Source organism: Mus musculus, chromosome 11 (assembly GCF_000001635.26).
Source record: "Mus musculus strain C57BL/6J chromosome 11, GRCm38.p6 C57BL/6J".
Lineage (NCBI taxonomy): Eukaryota > Metazoa > Chordata > Mammalia > Rodentia > Muridae > Mus > Mus musculus.
In genome coordinates this window covers 97,191,900-97,212,542 of record NC_000077.6, presented here as the reverse complement: position 1 = coordinate 97,212,542, position 20,643 = coordinate 97,191,900, and the positions used below count along the sequence as shown (strand labels likewise).

Genomic DNA, 20,643 nt, shown 5'->3' with positions numbered 1-20,643 from the left:
GGCTGTGAATTCAAGCCCCAGCAAAAAAAACACAAAACAAAAATCTCTCAAATAGTTACTGAAGTTTGTTTTATAAGCATGTACATCCCCATCTTATCTTCTGTGTAACAAACCAGAGTCGGGAGAACAGAATTGATTGTCTTTGGGGTAAGTGGAAGTTTCTGTCTAGTCTGTTTGTTTCTCTAAACTATTTAAAACCTCTGCTTTGTTTTCAGCTCTCAGTTGAGGGGTTTGCAGTTGATAAAATGGCTGGAGAAGTTAAGGTAAGGACAGTACTGTTCACTTCTCAGTTTTCAGTCCAGAGCATAAATGAACCTCCCTTTCTTTCTTTTTTCTTTTCCCTCCCTCCCTCTCTCCCTTTTTCCTTCTCCTCCTCCTCGTCCTTCTTCCCTCCTCCTCCTCTTCTCTCTTTCTCTGTCTTTCTTTCTTAACTTACTTTATTTTGTATATATGTGTGTGTTGCCTACATGTATATGTGTATGTACTCCATACTTGCTTGATACCCATGGATATCAGAAGAGGGCGGGCATAGGGTCCCCTGGATCTAGACTTCTGGGAAGTTGTGAGCCACCATGTGGAAGCTAAGGACCTAGGTCTCTGGAGCAATAAGTGCCTTTCACCTGAGCTGTCTCTCAAGCCCCATGAACCTTGTTCTAATGTTCTAAAGAGTGTTGGGGTGGTGCAGTTTTGTGGGTCCTTGTGTCTTAGACAGATTTGACTTTGCCTTCAATATCTGCAGAGTCTACAGTAGAGAGATAATTAGTTTTGTGTAGATCCTGACCTGGTAAATGTCAGCATTTGGGGGAAAGATTTATTCTGAGTGGGAAATGCAAAACTCCATTATACTATAAACTTCGTCATCATGTGTGCTGTCAGTACATTATCTGCTTGGAGGCAATACTGAGAGCTGTGATCTGGTTCATTGTGGGGACCATTGTTAGGGATAAGTTTTATAGCCAGGCAGAGTGGCTCAGACCTAAACACAGAGACAAATGGATCTGAGTCTGAGGCTATCCTGGTCTACAGAGCAAGTTCGAGGATAGCCAGGACTACACCTGTTTGAAACAAAAACAAAAAAACAAAACAAAGGGGAAGAAAACAGGAATACATTTTACTATTTTTTAGGTCTTGAGAAAACAGTGAAATACTTGATTTCAGATGTCATTTAATCTACATTGTATATTGTGTTATGTGAACAATTTCGTTGTAAAGGCAGTGGGGCTTTGAAGAAAAGACTCCTAAATAGGCTTAGGAAGCAGGGCAGTGGCAAGGTGAAGCTGGTAAGGCAGACTTAAGATTGCATGCAGACGGGAACACTGTCTCCTGCTGCTCAGGGTAAGGCAGGAGGACTGCTGTGCCTCAAGGCCAGTCACGCTGCAGTATGGAAGATAGTTTGAGAAGGTTGAGACACTCATTCTCCGAGCAAGAAAGACATAGTATAGTTCTTCTTCTCTGAGAAAAAGAATGGAGTCGTAGTGGGATTCCCAGTAAGCATTGGAGTGTATGGGGTGAGTTAGAGCTCTACTCTTGTAGCCATGCTGGCCTAAAAGTCACTATGAACCCCGAGTTGGCCCTGAGTTCATAATGATCCTCCTATTTCAGCCTCAGAAGTTCAGGGTTACATAATGATTTATGAGCCACCACACCTGGCTTTCGTTAATCGTTAATTCAACAGTATTTCTGTGTGTTCTGACCACCTAAGGCAGCATTTCTCAACCTGTGGGAGGAGACTGCTCTCAAATGACCCTTTCACAGGGGCCACCTATGAAAGGAGACCATCAGGAAATATGGATATTTACATTACAATTCGTAACAGTAACAAAATTACAAAGTAGCAATGAAAATAATTTATGGCTGCAGGTTACAACAAGAGAGGAACTGTATTAAAGAGTTGGAAGGCTGAGAGCCTAAGAGAAGAAAAAGAGCCAAGGATACCCTCCTTGTGGGCCTGCCTTTGAGCCCAGGACTTGGGAGCTGGGGCAGGCAGGTCTCTAAGGCTAGCCTGATTTATATAGTAAATTTAGGACAACAAGAATGTGTAGAGAGACTGTCAATGGGTGTTGGCCATGATAATGCTGGTGCTGTTTGCTGTGTCACTCCAGTCCTGAGAAGCCTACAGACCTGTTGTCTTCTTTGTAAATCAGGCTATTGGTATCTGAAGTTTACACCAGGACAGCCTTTGGCCATGTGCTGGTTTGTGTTTTCAGATGCTTTGATTGTGGTGAGAGCAGATGAACTAGCTAGAAAATAGCTTGGTAATTTTTATGTATATGAGTGCACTGTAGCTGTCTTCAGACACACCAGAAGAGGGCATCGGATTCCATTACAGATGGTTGTGAGCCACCATGTGATTGCTGGAAGGGCAGAGCAGTCAGTGTTCTTAACCACTGAGCCATCTCTCCAGCCCCCAGCTTAGTAATTTTTAATAATAATCTCAAGAGGCATGTTATTCTATGAAAAACGTAAAACTCTGAAGTAGAATTGGATTAGTAGCAACATTTTAAACTTGGTAGCTTATTGTGAGGCAGTTTTGAATCCTGAAGTGCCCCGCCTTGCTAAGTGCTCCTTTGTTTTTTCATCCAGTAAACGTTTCTCGGAGATTAGAGATGGAAGCTTAGAGCAGTTAACTTACTCAGTAGTAAGCCATCACCTAGACCAATCCTAGCCTCAGGTTCCATATACATCACATCTTAGCATTGGGACAGCACACTGTCATCTATGAAATTCATGCTGAGAGCCATGAACTCAGAAGCAATTCCCTTTCAGTGGCCTCACCTTCCAAATCCCATTAACAAACTGTATACAAGAGAGCTCGGTAAGGAATCTGCCTCAGAGGGAAGTGTTCTAGGTATTCTAAAAGACTGGGTTTTTTTTGGGTTTTTTTTTTTTTTTTTTTTTTTTTTTTTTTGGTTTTTTTGTTTTTGTTTTTTTGAATAGGAGAGAGAAAATATCCTGAAACATTTGGAAGAGTCCAGAACAGAGGAGGAAGAAAAAAAAAGTGGACTGGATGTGTCCAGAGCTGTCTGCAGGAGAGCAAGCCAGTAGAGCAGGGGTGGGGTGTGCTGGGAGGATAGTGGAGATAACATGAGTTGCTGGGGTGAGGAGGATACATGTCCTACAGAGAACAAAGGGTATCTGGGAGGTGAGAAGGGCTAGGGCACTAGCGTAGAGGCTGTGAAACATGTAACAGGCACTTGTGAGTGGGAACTAAGGAATCCTGGAGACCAGCATGAACTTTCATATGCAGTGTTAGCTACAATTCTGTTGCCCTGAGGAGACACCATGACCAAGGCAACTTATAAAAGAAAGCATTTAGCTGAGGTTTTGCTTACTGTGTCCCAGGTTTGGGCTATTGTTATGGCAGGGAACATGAGACAGTGGCTAAGAGAGACAACAACCCTAGGCCTGGCTTGGGCTTTTGAAACCTCAAAACTTTCCCCCAGTGACATGCTTCCCCTCTTAATCCTTCTAATCCCACCAAAGACTTGTATTCTCTGATGACTGAGGGAATAGTCATCAAACCCATTCACACCACAGGAGCCATGTGCCTCTGCCAGAAGCAAAGAAAGGCTCCTTTGGAGGACAGAAAACCCAGTTCACAGCTTCCCAAGGAACGCTGGCTTCTATCCCCAGGAATCCTTCTACAGGCCAACCTGAGCTCATTTCTAGACATGTGGAGGGCCTGAGACCTAATACATTTAACTCTTAGAAATAAGTTTCCAGAATATGAAGTGTAAGGGTAGGGGACATTTCCAAATGCTAGCAGCAGAATGTTAAAATGAGAGTCAGGGCTTTTGTCGAGTCTAGGTTAGGACCAGAGAGATGGCTCAGCAAGGAAAAGTGCTTTTGCCAAACCTGATGACCTGAATTGGATCTCCAGGATCCATTTGGTGCAAGTAGAGAACCCAAGACTTGTCCAGCTGTCCTCCATATCTCCTTGGGACACTCTAAAGGCCACAAATATGTTAGAGGCTCTACAAATGCTCTGGGTTTAAGAGCCATTCTTACAAAGGACCTGAGTTCAGTCTCCTGAACCCATGTCAGCCTCCAACGCCAGGGCATCTGAAATGCTCCTGGACTCACAGGCACACACTTATACTTAAATAAAAATAAGCCTTCAGCCAGGCGGTGGTGGCGCACGCCTTTAATCCCAGCACTTGGGAGGCAGAGGCAGGCAGATTTCTGATTTGGAGGCCAGCCTGGTCTACAGGGTGAGTTCCAAGACAGCCAGAGCTACACAGAGAAACCCTGTCTTGGGGTGGGGGGCGGGGAATCTTCAAAGCCAGGAATTGGTGGTGCACACATTTAATCCCAGCACTCAGGAGACAGAGTTAGATGGATTTCTGAGTTCAAAGCCAGCCTGGTCTACAGAGTGAGTTCCAGGACAGCCTGTTTTCTCTTTACACAGAGAAAACCCTGTCTCGGGTGGTGGTGGGGTGAGTTAAATAGAATCTTCAAAATTCCCAACACCCACGTGGCAGCTCATAACTGTCTATAATTATCTCATGGGATCCAAATCATGTGCAGACATACATGCAAACAAAATACCCATATACAGACAAATCTTTAAAAAAAGAAACAAAAAACCAAAGCAAAACTAGGTTAGATTTTGAATGAAGTGAGGGAAAAGACAGTCAAATAGACTTGAGGAGAGTAGAGGGGCCTGAACATGCCATGCTCCAGAGGGTCCTGCCTTGCTCTTTTCTTTTTCTAAGGAAAGCCTTGGGTGCCACAAGTGGCATCTGAGAACTGGAAATGTAGCTGGTCTTAAAGTATAAAATAGCCCAGACTTTGGAGGCTATTTGAGAAACAGAATATAAAAATCTAAATTTTTAAATATATTTATTATATTTGGAGTAATGTTTTTGGTCTGCCTACTTAAGATATTTTATGGAGAAAAAAAGAACTGCACAGTCATTAAGTAAACCGGATGGCTTCAGTAGGGTTATGTCATAAACTGGGCTCTATTCATATCTGCAAGCACAGCTGTATGTAGCTTTTGCCCGGGCCATGAATTGGACACACTGGTAGATAATTAGCATTTTAAAAAGCAGGTTCAGCCTCTATCAGTTTTTGATTAGGTTTTCGATTGCTAAGGAAGGATTCTTACAGGTCTGCTGGAGGAGTTGCTCATTTAGCCTATGTTGGCAATGGTCAATTCTCATGATGGAGGCTGATGAGTCAGTTAGTCCACATGATGCTTTTAGCAGTCCCAGTGTTAACTTGTTACTGTTGCTAACGGTGATTCTGCATTCCGGATTGTTTTCACACCAGGCTTTCTTCGAGAGTCACCCAGCTCCTTCAGCTGAGCGCACCATCCAGCAGTGTTGTGAAAATATCCTGTTGAATGCTGCTTGGCTCAAGCGAGATGCTGACAGCATTCACCAGTACCTCCTTCAGCGGAAAACCTCCCCACCCTCGGTGTGAGGCCTCCTCCGCACCTGGGCCTCACTGCCTCTCTGCAGGGATGAGGTGGAGCTACCAAACAGCTGACTCACATGCCAAGAATCTGGAGTCTTACACCAGTGGGGGTTGGACAATGAATGTAGTAGGTCCCTGCTCACACTCCAGAATTAAATTCTATTGAAAAAGGAAAATCAGCAGTTCAGCAAAAAAATAAAATAAAATAAAATAAAAAATAAAATAAAAATGTAAATATGATAGTAATAAACTAGAGCATAACGAAACTGTGAAACTTCCTGAAGCCTGTCATGGTCAAAGTGTTGAACACTCTCCTGTTAGTGACGGATATTGTTTTATAGCCTACCAGAAGGAAAGAGGCTTTGGGGGAAGAGGGAAGAGGGTTTTGTGAAGTGGGTGTCTGCAGCCTGACAAGCCGGGTATGTCCATCACTGGGGATGCTGACCAAAAGGCTGATAGCTGGCTCACATAGTGGAGCCTGTGCAGAATTATAAGTGGGTTTTCTTTTTCCTTTTTGGCATGGGAACCGACCAGGAAGGTATCTTTTCCTGTATAACTCAATCTGAACCAAGGATTGTAGTTCCCTCCCTGCCTCCCTTCTGTGTGATCCCCAACCCCCCAAAAAGTAATGAAAAGCTTTAAAAAACAAAACAAAACAAAAAAAAAACACACCCTCCCTCCCTTCCCGGGTTCTTCTCCCTTTAGTTCTGCCCAGCCCTGACCTGTCCTTAGATAACAGAAACATCTTTGATGGCCACATTAAATAAGAGGAGCTGATATGCTTTTATTTCCTATGATAACCTTCAAGGAACCCTGACATGCATAAGAGGTGAAAGAGTAGAAATAAAGATTATCAGCTAGGCCTTCTGCTCAAAACTGTCCGGTTACCTGACAGGCCAAATGCTGCACCTCTTCCGATCAGTATCAGTGAGCCTGGCTCACCACTTGTGCATATGAGGGGCCAGTGGGGACTGCTGTGGGGCCCAGATGTCCGCTGCACCGCTGTGTCGCCAGTGTGCTCACTAACAAGCCCCGCCACCTAACCCAGTGTGTTTTTACTAAGTCTCAGCCCTTTCCCCCACCCCTTTTTCTTCTCTCTTCCTTTTATTTTTTTCTGAATCCTTTTATTTTGTGTTAACAGAAATTCATATTTGGTGTGGCTTAATGTATTTTGGAAGGTCATCAGATTGTGAGACTGCTTCCTTGAAACATTTTTGTGCTATTGTTTTAAAAAATAATAATTAAAAAACAGTTGGCGTTAATAAAAATGTCAATGTGAATTTGTTGGCCTGGTTCTTTCAGCTTTCTTGAAAGGAAACTAAAGTTTCTCTGTGCCTCAGAATTACAGGAATTCGGCCGGGCGGTGGTGGGGCACGCCTTTAATCCCAGCACTTGAGAGGCAGAGGCAGGCAGATTTCTGAGTTCGAGGACAGCCAGGACTACACAGAGAAACCCTGCCTCAAAAAGGAAAAAAAAAAAAAAAAAAAAGAATTCCAGGAATTCAGGTAGCCATAGGAGTTTTGAAAATTTGTATTACACTTTATATGTATAGATATATACATGCCACGGTGTGTATGTGGAGGTCTGACCACAACTGTGGGCACTGATTTGCCCCCTCCTGCTGTGAGGAGGGGAGATTTGAACTCAGCTCATCTAGCTTTGTTGCAAAAACCCTTACCCCTAGCCATCTTGCCAACTCCTCTTTGTGTTTCTGAAACAACCTCATTCTGAGCCTGGCTAGACTAGAACTTGCTATGGTAGCCCATGCTGGGCTCAAACTCAAAGTGACCCTCCTGCCTTCATCTCCACAGTATTGGGATTATAGGCACAAGCCAACAGGCACACCTTTACCACGGGATTTTTTTTAAAGGTGGTGGTGGTGGTGGTGGTGGTGGTGGTGGTGGTGGTGGTGGTGGCAGTGGCGGAGGCACACACCTTTAATTCCAGCAGTTGAGAGACAGACAGGCAGTGGTGGCGCATGCCTTTAATCCCAGCACTTGGGAGAGAGAGGCAGGCGGATTTCTAAATTTGAGGGCAGGACAGTCCAGGCTACACAGAGAAACCCTGTCTCAGACCCCCTCCCCCCCAATTTAAAAAAAAAAAAAAAGCAGAGACAGGCAAATCTGAGTTCGAGGCCAGCCTGGTCAACAGCTAGTTCCAGGACAGCCAGGGCTATACAGAGAATCCCTGTCTCAAGAAGCTGAAAAAGGAAAGTAAAAGAAAATTCAAAGTAGGTATAGTTTGTGCCTATAATGTAAGCATACTGAAGGTTGAGGCAGGAGGATTAAGAGTTTCAGGATTGCATGGGCTACACAGTGAGTGCCTGTCTCAGAAGTATTTACAGGGCTGGGAGACACATTCATGTAGCACGCACAAAGCTGAGTTTAGATTCCAGCCACAAGCCACAATAAACAAAGTGTGGTCTGGCAATGTGGCACCTGGGTAAACTGGGTGAACTGGAGGTATGAGTTCAGATCCTGCGCCAACATCAAACAGGCAGGTAGAGAAAACAAACAAACATAAAAAGCCGGGCATGGTGGTACATGCCTTTAATCCCAGCACTGGGAAGGCAGAGGCAGGCGGATTTCTGAGTTCGAGGTCAGCCTGGTCTACAAAGTGAGTTCCAGGACAGCCAGGGCTATACAGAGAAACACTGTCTCAAAAAAAAAAAAACAAAAACAAAAAAAAACAAAAAAAACAGACAGGTGGCCGGTTGTAGTGGTGTTCACTTTAATCTTCAGGAGACAAAGGTGGATAGATCTTTTAAAGCTGTAATTCTAGTCACCAGTAAAATGTCTCAGCCTGTGACAGCACCTGCCACAAGTTCCATTCCCTGGTCCCACTCCAGAAGGAGATAACTCACTCCTTTGACCTCTACATTTTTTGTTTTGTTTGTTGTGCAAGACAGGGCTTCTCTGTGTAGCCTGACTGTCCTGGAACTCACTCTGTAGACCAGGCTGGCCTCAAATTCGGAGATTCACCTGCCTCTGGCTCCCGAGTGCTGGGTGGGATTAAAATGGTACCTCATGGGGCTGGTGAGATGGCTCAGTGGGTAAGAGCACCCGACTGTTCTTCCGAAGGTCCAGAGTTCAAATCCCAGCAACCACATGGTGGCTCACAACCATCTGTAACAAGATCTGACGCCCTCTTCTGGAGTGTCTGAAGACAGCTACAGTGTACTTACATATAATAAATAAATAAATCTTAAGAAAAAGAAAAAAGCGTGCCTCATGACACTGACTGACCTCCACATTTTCTTAAACTTTTAAAAGATGAGAAAATGCAATCAAAGTATTATTACCTAGCTTTCATTGTCCGGTCCCAAGAGCCCTTGGTGTCTGTCTACTAAAGACCAAGCACAAGCAGACGTAATACAGGACACCTCACCTGCTCAGTCTGGGTTTCTCTCTTATTCCTTGTTAGCTCCCGTGAACTCTGCCCTTGTTTTTGTAAAGAGACCTTACATTTTATTCTCCTGTATGCGAGTGTGTTCTGTGTCCTGATAACACCTTGCCTGAGGACTACAGTCCCAATGTGTTCGCCACTGGCCTCCTTCCTCAGCCTTCACTCCGATCTTCCTGAGACCTGCTGCAGCTCCCTCTTGCTGTCCCTGTCAGTGTGAGCTGTTTCCCTTCAAACTGTGAGCAAAAATAAGTCCATTCTTTTCTTGAAGGAGGGAGATGACGAGTTTGGTCTAGTAAACATTTTAAGCCAGTGGAAAAGGCCTCAGAACTCAGCTTGCAAACCACTAGGCGACAAACAGTTCAGCCATCTTTATTTCCTTGGAACTTGTCACTATATGTACATGTTCCTGGAGAGGGGGTATGGGTTTGAGGCTGATGTTGCCTCTCCTCCATTGTTTTTTCCACTTCATTTTTGGTTTGGTTTTTGTTTTTTTGAGACAGGGTCTCACTGTGTAGCCCTGGCTGTCCTGGAACTGGCTAAGTGGATCAGATGTCCTCAGACTCACAGAGATCCACCTGCCTCAGCTTCCTGAGGCTGGGATTAAAGAAAGGCCCAGCTCCCCTTTATTTTTTTGAGATGGTCTCTTACTGAGAGCTCACTGGATCTTCTGTTTGTTTGTTTTGTTTGTTTGTTTTCTCTGTGGAACCTTGACAGTTCTGAAACTCACTCTGTAAACCAGGCTGGCCTCAAAAAACTCCGAAGTTTACCTGCCTCCCTCCAGAGTACAGGGATTAAATGCCTGGACCACTACTGCCTGGCTCCAAGGGATTGACCGACTGGACACCCTTTAGTCTACCTGATATCTCTAAGTGTACTTTTGATGTATGATAGAAAATTGTTCCACAACTGTTTTTCTTTTTTAAAGATATATTTATTTATTGTATGTATATGAGTACACTGTTGCTGTTTTCAGACACACCAGAAGAGGTTGTTGGGCTCCATTACAGATGGTTATGAGCCACCATGCGGTTACTAGGATTTGAACTCAGGACCTCTTTTTTTTTATTATTATTATTTTTTTTTTTTAGATTTATTTATTTATTTATTATATGTAAGTACACTGTAGCTGTCTTCAGACACTCCAGAAGAGGGCGTCAGATCTCGTTACGGATGGTTGTGAGCCACCATGTGGTTGCTGGGATTTGAACTTCGGACCTTCGGAAGAGCAGTCGGGTGCTCTTACCCACTGAGCCGTCTCTCCAGACCCATAACTGTTTTTCTTTCCCTCGTTTCTTTAACAATTCATCTGGGAACATTATATTATAAGAACAGCTGCCCATTCAAAACTATTTTATGTTTGAACTGTGAGACAGGGCTTGGTGGTAGAGAATTGGCTTAGCATGAAAAAGTTCTGGGTTCAATCTACTGTATAAATAATAATGATATATGTTTATTTTATTTTCCTAATTTTGGGGGTGGCAGGAAACCAGGTGTGACATCATATATAGGAGATTTCAGCAGGAGAATTACTTGACCCAAGAGTTTTAGAACGGCCTGAGCTCTACACTGCATCTCAAACAACAGGCTAGGGAGTATGGGTTGGGGGAAATGGGGAGTTCGAGGCATGGAAAGGTTGGGGGATGTGTGGCTCATTGGTAGAGTGCTTGCCTATTTTGCACAAAGTCTTGAATTCAATCCCTAATACCCCATAAATGGTGTGTTGGCACATGCTTAAATCCCAGCACACTGAAGGGCGGTGGAGAAGATTAAAACTTCAGCTTCAACCTTGTGGGATCCAAGACTCCGCTTCCAAAAAAGGGGTGGGGGTGGGGCACTGAGCACGGCAGTGCACTCTAGACTGGGAATATAGCGGCAGAACAAGTCTCTGTTTCAGGCTAGACTGAGCTATATACTTTTTCTCAGAAAGAGGGAATGAGAGTGGAGATATAGCTCAGTGGTAAAGTACTTGCCTAGCATGCAAAAAGATTTGGGTGCAATCTCAGAGACTAGAAGGGAAGGAAGGAGGGAAGGAGGGAGGGAGGGACAGAGGGAGAATTTCTTTTTCTTTTTAAAGTTTTATTTATTTTATATATGTGAGTACACTGTAGCTGTCTTCAGACACACAAGAGGGCATCAGATCCCATTACAGATGTTTGTGAGCCACCATGTGGCTGCTGGGAATTGAACTCAGGACCTCTGGAAGAGCAATCAGTGCTCTTAACTGCTGAGCCATCTCTCCAGCCTGAGGGAGAATTTTTTTAATAAGCTCATCTCTCAGGAACAGTTTTGGGCTGTTTGAGGTTTTTTTTCCCCTTTGAGACATGTTTTCTCTGTGTAACCCTGGCTATCCTGGAACTAGATTTGTCTGCCTCTGCCTCCCAAGTGCTGGGATTAAAGGTGTTCATGGAATAGCCTTGTTTAACAGGTAAATTTAGAAGATAGTCTTCCAGCCCTTTGTCTTTCTTTTTCTTCTTTTTCCCTTCCTCCCTTCCTCCCTCCCTTCCTTCGCTCTCTTCCTCCTTCTTTTTTTTAGAACAGGTACTTATGTAGGCAAGACCAGCCAGACAAGCCTAGAACTCCTTATTCTTTTGGGTCTTCCTCTCAAGTCCCAGGATCCTGGGCAGGCACCTCACACCCATCCTGATTATTCTGTCCACACTAGTTTAAACGTTTCAAGTGTTTGTAGGGATAGAGATAGGCTGTGCCCCCTTTTCCTGTCCCCTGTGCACTCTGGTATGCCACAGCCTGGCCATCGTTGATGTCCCCAGCTCTTCACATGCTGCCCATAATGGTGTGCTTGGCAGTCACATCTGGAGAAGCGCACTGCCTCTGCTAGAGTCGCTGGTCCTGTATTGCAGCCAGCCGTCTTCCTGTTAGGTGTCAGTTTGGTGTAACTCCTACCTGTGACAAGTGAGGTGGAATGCATCTTGCTTCGTTGGTTCTAAGTGGTTCCTGTCAGAGTCCTTGTCATTGGAGATGTCAACTGTACTGTAACTGAGACCAGCTCTTCTAATGCTGCCTGAGTGTGCAGTTCTATTTATCCAAATTGGTTTTTAGACAATTTCACACAGTGCAGACTGACCACTCCCACTCTTACCTCCCTACTTCCCCCCTGTCAACAGCATCCTCAACTACAACTTCTGGCTCAAATCAACATTAACCGGATTAGAAAGCTATGTAGGGGGGGCTGGTGAGATGGCTCAGTGGGTAAGAGCACCCGACTGCTCTTCCGAAGGTCCAGAATTCAAATCCCAGAAACCACATGGTGGCTCACAACCATCTGTAACGAGATCTGACGCCCTCTTCTGGTGTCTCTGAAGACAGCTACAGTGTACTTACATGTAATAAATAAATAAATACATAAATACATAAATAAAAGAAAGCTAGTAGGGATGTGTTTTACAAAGATTCTGCAGGGAGCGATACAGCCAGCTAAGAAAAGGACCACAGCCTGCAGAATCCTAGACTGCAGAGACTGCAGCTCCCAGAAGCTCATGCTCACTTGCCGAATGTGGGACATCACAGCCTGAGTTGTGCTTAGGCTTCATTAATCCAGTGATTACCTTCCCCCAACAATTCAGAAAACCAACATGCCGGTGCCAAGCTATAGCTGTAGTCAGGTGCAACTTCCTGAGCTTAGTTTCATCGTGAGAGATGGGGATGAGGGGAACACGGCACAGGAAGGACCTCAGATAGGTATAATGTGGGAAGGGTTTTTTGTTTTGTTTTGTTTTGTTTTGTTTTTTTGACAAGGTCTCACTGTGTAGTTCTGACTAGCTTGGTGTAGACCAGGCTGGCCTTGAACTCATGGATAGCTAGGACATGCCACTGCCTCCTGAGTGCTGAGATTAAAAGCATAGACCACTACTCCTGGCAAGGTGGGTAGTTGCCATTTGTGGTCCATCCTCGACCATGCCTTATGTGTGCTGATCACAGTTTCTTGCTGGCATGTGAGTATTACAGAAGGAGGAATCTAGTGCAAATGACACTGGCCTTTCCCAGTTGCTATGACAGGATGGCATTGTGCAATCTCACAGCGCGACAGTTGCTGTGGCTGATGTACCTTTTAGTCACTGATTAAAAGACCTCACTTAATCCTAGCACTTGGAGATGGAGGCAAGTGGATCTCCGTGAGTTTAGGGCCAGACTGGTCTATACGGGAAGTACTGGTTATTGACGCAGAGGCTGAAGAAAGAGTTCAGCAGCCAAAAGCACACATACTGCGCTTGTAGAGGTCCTGTGTAGGTTCAGTTTCCAGTACACACCCATAGGAATGAACTATCAGCAACTCTATTTCCAGGGGACCCAATGTCCTTGTCATGCATACGGCACACATAAATACACAGATGTGCATACGCACACAGGCATGCACGCACTGGAATGCACATGTGGGCCACACATGCATAAATTTAAAAAACATTTAAATATCATGGTCATTGAAATTGTGTCAGAAAAGCCCCTGTCCCAAGTGGACTGTGGTGTTCAAATCCCAGCCTGGGATGTCTTAGTTCCTAGCCCTGGGGTATAGACAACAGACAGCGACTCCTCTGAGCTTTCACTCACTAAAGAAGAATGTCAGACATGGCAGACGTGGCCTCTGTCTGCCTGAGGCTGAGGAGTTAGCATGGACAAAGGGCAGCAAGTGAGTGCTCTTCTCCTGCAGGGTTAGGGCTTTGCTAGGTAATAGTTCTGCCGCTGGTCCCCGCCACTAACCATTTGGAATGGGAAGCACTGGATGCCATACAATTGAGAGCATCACTGGGGATTCTGAATGCTCAGGAAAAGTCATTTTGAGGATGTGATGTTAAATCAAGACCTGAAAGATTTTCCAAACAGGAAGGAAGGGTTTGCTTCCTAGCACCCAACTGCGGCTTCCAAGCAGGCAAAACTCCAGTTCAGGGAATTCAGTGCCCTCTTCTGGCCGCTAGGGGTACTGCGTGTACATGGTACAGACTACATGCAGGTGAAACGCCCATACACGGAAAATAATAAAATAATTTTTTCATTGAAAAATAGTGCACTCTAGGGGCTGGAGAGATGGCTCAGTGGTTAAGAGCACTGTCTGCTCTTCCAGAGGTCATGAGTTCAATTCCCAGCAAGCACATGGTGGCTCACAACCATCTGTAATTAGATCTGATGCTCTCTTCTAGTGTGTCAGCAACAGGATGCTCATATACATTAAATAAATAAATCTTAATAATAATAATAATAATAATAATAATAATAATAATAATAATAATACTGCATTCTAGCAACAGTACTACCGTAGTCACTAGTAGTGACGTTGCAATCTAAAGGAGTGGCACCCAGGGGTCCACATCTCCTGCTAATGGGAAGCTCTAATGACCTGCTGCTCCTCCGGGGATCTGATGGTAAGGCTGGAAACAGTTCACTTGAAAACTTCCAGTGTGAGGTCCGGAAGCCCAGGGGGTGAGCTCAGCTGCTCTGAGCAGGATCCAACCATTTATGGCCATGTGCATTTTTCAAGTACGGTTCTGCAACCTGGCTTCCAGAAAAGCTCAGCTTTCCTCGTCTTCCATAACCCGGTGGGGCGGACCCACCAGAGTCCACCGTCTTCCTGGTTTCTTCCAGCCAAAGCGTGTTCCGAAGACCTACCGGCTCACACATGCTGCCATTATCCCAAAGTGTTCTAGTCCTCCAAACTGCCCCGTCCCCTGTCCAGGCAGCCTCTGAAAAAGCTTCCTTCCCGTTAGTACTTTTGTGACATCTTAAGGAAAAGACAATGTTTTGTGAGTCGACTCTTAGAATGGCTCAAAAGTACATTTAACCGGGCAAGTCTGAGAGATCTGGGACTTAGGTTGCTTTAAGACTAGAGCCTCTATTCTTTTTTTTTTTTTAAAGATTTATTTATTTTATGTATATGAGTACACTTTAGTTGTACAGATGGTTGTGAGCCTTCGTGTGATTGTTGGGGATTGAACTTAGGACCTCTGCTTGCTCTAGTCAACCCCACTTGCTCCGGCCAAAGGTTTATTTATTAGTATAAGTTCACTGTCGCTGTCTTCAAACGCACCAGAAGAGGGCGTCAGATCTCATTATGAGTGGTTGTGAGCCACCATGTGGTTGCTGGGATTTGAACTCAGTACCTTTGGAAGAGCAGTCGGTGCTCTTACCCACTGAACCATCTCACCAGCCCCTAGAGCCTCTACTCTACTGTGTAGAACTTAGTGTTCACTCTGGGCCATTTCATTGTTCATCTATGGATGCTGACATCTGCAGGCCCTGTTTCTGCAGCTTCTTCCCAGCTCTGAGGAAAAAGAAGAAGACCCAGGTGCCCCAGCCCCTGGCCCCTGACTGTGGAAAAGCCCTACACAGCATAGAGGCTGCAAACTTGCATCCCCCCACCCCCACCCCCTTTGACCTACACAGCGCCTTTTTTGTATTATTGAGGGTTAACTTAGGGTCTTAACAAGTATGCTACGTGTATGTATGTACAGGAGGGTGCAGGTGCCTGAGGAGAACAGAAGATGGCGTTATTTCCTGGAGCAGGAATTACAAGACTCTGAACTAAACTCTGCCCATCTACAGGAGCAGTACGTCCTCGTCCTCTTTGCCACTGAGCAATCTCTCCAGCTCACATTTTTCCCCCTTTTTTTGAGACAGGGTCTCACTGTGTAGCCTAGTGGGCCGTGTCCTTCCTGTGTTGAACACGGGGCAGGCCTCACACTCGGCTCTCTGCTGCCTGAGCTTAACGCGGGTCGGGTCACAGGCACATGCTAGCACTTTCAGTCTGCTTTTTTCTATGTTTGAGATATGTCGCCCGCCCAGGCAGTTCCTGACCTTGTTGCCTCAGCCTCCCCAAGTGCCACCACACTAGACTTATTGACAGTTTAGTCTAAGTGTTGAATGTGTTAATTCACTAAATGAATCCCGGTCAGTGAAGAGAAACCCAGGATACACGAGACAAAGAGAACTGCCGGCTGGAACAGTCAGCACAACTGGAGGTGAAGCAGACATTCGCGCTGCAGGGGGCGGGAGCACTCCTGCCAAGGCGCAGGTCAGCAGACTGTTTTCATGGTTGTCGCTGAACAAGTTACGCACGGCTGGACAGCCTAGTCTCTGACTATGTTGTTTCTTTGTTAGGTTTTGTCTGTTTGTTTGAGACAGGATCTCACTATAAAGTCTTCATTGGTCTGGAGCTTGCTATGTAAACCAGGTTGGCCTTGAATTCACAGAAATCCTCCTGCCTCTGCCTCCCAAGTGCTAAGATTAGAATTTCTTGCCACCAGACCTGGCTCTTTGTTATTTTTTTTTTAAACATACAGTATATCTTCTACTGTATTTTTCCTTCTGCTCTTATGAAACCACCTCTATACAGGCTCTGGGGGAGGTCATGGGGCAGTGCCCTTTCGGGCTTCACGAGATCGATTCCTGACTACCTTGCTATGAATGGCAGAGCTTGGGAAGTAACGCAGCTTTTCTTCTTCTTCTTCTTCTTCTTCTTCTTCTTCTTCTTCTTCTTCTTCTTCTTCTTCTTCTTCTTCTTCTACTTCCTCCTCCTCCTCCTCTTCCTCTTCTTCTTCTTCTTCTTCTTCTTCTTCTTCTTCTTCTTCTTCTTCTTCTTCTTCTTCTTCTTCTTCTTCTTCTACTTCCTCCTCCTCCTCCTCTTCCTCTTCTTCTTCTTCTTCTTCTTCTTCTTCTTCTTCTTCTTCTTCTTCTTCTTCTTCTTCTTCTTCTTCTTCTTCTTCTTCTTCTTCTCTTCTTCTTCTTCTTCTTCGGGGGCTCATCCTGGAGCCAAGGTCCAAAAGCTCGTTGCCAGTTTTTAATATACTAGTATAGAGTCATAAAGAAACTCAGCTGCTAGCAGTGGTGGCGCATGCCTGTAATCCCAGCACTTGGGAGGCAGAGACAGGTGGATTTCTGAGTTTCGAGGCCAGCCTGGTCTACAGAGTGAGTTCCAGGATACCCAGAGCTACACAGAGAAACCCTGTCTCAAAAAAAGAAAGAAAGAAAGAAAGAAAGAAAGAAAGAAAGAAAGAAAGAAAGAAAGAAAGAAACTCAAAGCTTGCAATGCTCTGTTCTCTCATTCACTGTTAAGTGTGTTCTTCTAATAGCCATGTTATATCTTTTTATTATTAAATTTACTCGTGTGTTTGTGGGCACCAAGGAACAAACTTGAGGAAACTGGTTCTTTCTTTCCTCTGTGAGGGTTCCAGGGATTGAACCCAGACTGACTGAGCAGCAAGCACCTTTCCCTGATGAGCTGTCCCGGCTTGGGTGCATCACTTCTGTCCTGACTCGCTCTCCAGACCTTCTGCCTGGTGAGTTATTACCCTGGGGATTTTCCTTCATTGTTGTCTTGGAGACCTGTATTCTGACCCTAGACCACACCTCTTTTAACTCTTGGTTTTGCTTTTGTTCCCAAGGGTCTCACTTCGTAACCTAAGCTACTATGTAACCCGGGGCAGTTCAGGCTGATAATCCCAGTCCTGCCTCCCTAATGCTGTTGTTCACGGATGAGACACCGTGTCTGGCTGCCTTTCTGTCTTGCTTTACTAGCTAGTTTAAAGTGTCCTGTCTCCCAACTGGCTCCTGAGAAACAATGCCTAGAATAGGGTGTAAGAGGTTCTGTGTTTCAATTTCGTAAGTCTGTAAATGTGTTTGCTTAACTGAGTCGATGTTTAGTTACTATATACGATGGCAGGTTATGATCGTCAGGACGTCTAGCCAGGAGAGGATCTCTGGCAGGTCTCTCCGTGATCTTCCATCTGGAAACCAGGAAGCACGGTGCCTTTGCTGATGCTGTTTCTTTGACCCCCTTCATCTTCCCTCCATACTTTGGATCCACGTGGTTCAGCGATGTCATGATGCTGTTTCCTGCTTATGGATCCTTTTCCTCCTCGGGAAATCTGTGATCCTGGGCGGTGTCTCTGATTGTTCTGTCAGGGATTGCTTTCCCTCCTTCACTTTTCTCTGACAGTCTGTGAACATAGGACCTACTAGGCTACCTTGCTCCTGCTTGGTGTTTGGACAGGCTCTCCCTGAGTTTCTCTTTTCAGATTCACTCTGAAGCCCAGGTAGGCCTTGAACACTCAGTGAACCTTTCTGTCTCAGCTCCTGAGTGCCCATGGTTAACATGTGCCCCCGAATCCAGCTTATCTCTACCCGTGTGTGTGTGTGTGTGTGTGTGTGTGTGTGTGTGTGTGGTGTCAATGAAGGTATGCTTACCCACGAGTGCACAAGTGGAGGTCAGGGCTCTAGGTCAAGATGTCTTCCTTAATGTTGTCTCCACCTTATTTTTTGAGGCAGGTTCTCTAGTGAGAGATGTGAAACAAAGCTTTCTGCTTCAGCTAGACTGGCTGGCTGGAAACCCCCAGAGATCTCACTGTAACTCGGCTCTGCCATGCTCAGCTTTTACATGGACACTGACGACCTGAACACAGATCCTCATGGCTGCACAGCCAGCAGCAACCCACTGACCCATTTCCTTATTAATCTATTAAGAATAAACATAGGGCCAAGTAAAGCTGTCTTGAGTTCCACATTTTCATCTTTCAGATTTTCGGAGTTATGTTTTCTTTTCTTGTATATATTTAGGAAAGGTGCCATCTTGTTTACCGTATTGCACTTTTATCTACTTTCTGTGTATGAGTGCTTTGCCTGCACTTATGTATATGTATCACATGTATTCCTGGTGCCCAGGGAGACCAGAAGAGGGCATCAGATCTCTTGGAACAGATGGGTGTGAGCCATCTGTGGATGCTGGGAAACAAGCAAGAGCGACAAGTGCTTTTAACTGCTGAGCCATCTCTCCAGTGCACACCTTCATAGTACTCTGTAGAAAAACATTTAAAAAAATAATTCATTTATTTATATGGGTGAGGAATAGGGGGTCGGGTGTACATAGACCATGTTATGCGTGTGTGGAGGTCAGAGGACAACTTGCAGAAGTCTATTATTTCTGCCATGTGAGCCCCAGGGATAGAATTTAGCTGGTCAGGTTTTGTGGCAAGCATCTTTACTCAGTGAGTTGTCTCATTAGATCTATTGTAGTCTTTAAAATGATTTTATTTATTTTGATTTCTTGAGACAGGGTCTCTCTATATAGTCCTGGCTGTTCACTTTGTAGACCAGGCTGCCCTCAAACTTACAGAGATCCTCCTGCCTCTGTCTTCTGAGTGTTGTGATTAAAGACGCATACCACCACTGCCCGGTGCCTTTAAAAAAATTTTTTTTTAAGATTTTACTTTTTTTATGTATATGAGTACACTGCAGCTGTCTTCAGAAACACCAGAAGAGGGCATTGGATCCCATTACAGATGGTTGTCAGCCACCATGTAGTTGCTGGGATTTGAACTCAGGACCTCTGAAAGAGCAGTGCTCTTAATCTCTGAGCCATCTCTCCGCCCCATTGTTAGTTTGTTTGTTTTGATATATTTCTTATTCAAGTTGGGCTCCTAGAAATCCCCTGGCTCTAGGTCCTCATGCTGGGACTATGGGCTCACTGATGCTCCTACCATTTGAAATGGGGGCTGTGGTTGACTTCAAAGTATTGCTTTTACAGCAGGCACTCTACCAATTTTTTGGGGGGGGGGGGTTCCAGACAGGGTTTCTCTGTGTAGCCCTGGCTGTCCTGGAACTCACTCTGTAGACCAGGCTGGCCTTGAACTCAGAAGTCTGCCTGCCTCTGCCTCCCAAGTGCTGGGATTAAAGGCGTGCGCCACCACTTCCTGGCTCAGCTTCTTTTTATGTGGGTATGTGGGAGAGAGTGGGGACAGTGTCATTCTACAGCCACACACTATGCATTTCAGATTGGCCTTGAGTTTACAATAATCCTTCAGCACTCAGTCACCACCTTCTAGGACTCCCCTTGTGCACCAGATGGCTGTGGGCTTCCAATTTTTTTTCTTTTTTTAAAAAGATTTATTTATTTAGTTACATGCATACTCTCTTTGCATCCAGAAGAGGGCATCAGAACTCATTACAGATGGCTGTGAGCCACCATGTGGTTGCTGGGAATTGAACTAAGGACAGCTGGAAGAGCAGTCAGTGCTCTTAACCACTGAGCCATCTCTCCAGCCCAGGCTTCCAATTCTAAGGTCCTGCCTCTGCCTCCTGAGCAATCTCCTTATTTGCAAAGCTCTCCAATATTCAATTTATCACAGATTCCCTTGATTCGAAGTCACCTCATGACTGAGCCAGTGGAGGAAATGCTTTCTAAATGACAAGTTCTGTAAGGCAAAGATCACGTGCATCACTGTTTAAACAGTGCATGGCACATAGTAGGTTTTCAGTGTGCTAATAGATAAAACAGACATGATTCAACATGCAGCACATTCATGTGACTCACAAGAGAATGATTTGTCAAAGATGCCTTATAACTCGGGTCTGCCCGCCTCCCCATCATTCATCTTAGCCCACAGGAATGTGTATCAAGATACCTCCCACACTTCTGAGCCTCCCCTTGTCTAGAATTTTCTCATCCTTCTCTCTCCCTCAATACCTTATCCTTAATGGGTACATTCAACTACATTAATAGATTTGATGACTCCTTAAGTCTCCAGGCATTTTAAATGTATTTGGGAGGCCTGGGTGTGTAAAAGCCTTTGTAACATTAGCATGAGAATCCTAGCTCAGATCTCTAGTGTGATCTGATGTGTTGTGTAGTGATGATTGACTGTAATCCCAGGGCCCCTGGGGGGAGGCAGGAAATGAGGAGATAGAGGGCCAGTTAGTCCCGCATATGGGCTGACCTCTGGAGCAAGGAGTGATAGGAAGGAACCCGCCAGGTGGTAACTAAAGGTGCTGGGGTTACAAACCAAGGATCACTCAAGAACAGCTCAGTGAGCAGAGGCA

The 20,643-nt window shown here is 45.1% G+C and overlaps 1 protein-coding gene across 6 annotated transcripts in view; it reads left to right on the top strand.

The window, feature by feature from the left end:
- Nucleotides 1–6,701, top strand: part of Npepps (aminopeptidase puromycin sensitive) — a 74,819-nt gene extending 68,118 nt beyond the window's left edge. For all 6 annotated transcript variants that reach the window (XR_879535.3, XM_030245668.1, NM_008942.3 and 3 more), the window contains 2 exons: nucleotides 216–263; nucleotides 5,275–6,701. Coding sequence is in view for 5 of the 6 variants with exons in the window: in XM_030245668.1 (XP_030101528.1) it covers nucleotides 216–263; nucleotides 5,275–5,427 (201 nt within the window). In the remaining variant the exon portion in view is untranslated. The remainder of the gene's footprint in view (nucleotides 1–215; nucleotides 264–5,274) is intronic.
- Nucleotides 6,702–20,643: the final 13,942 nt, after the last annotated feature.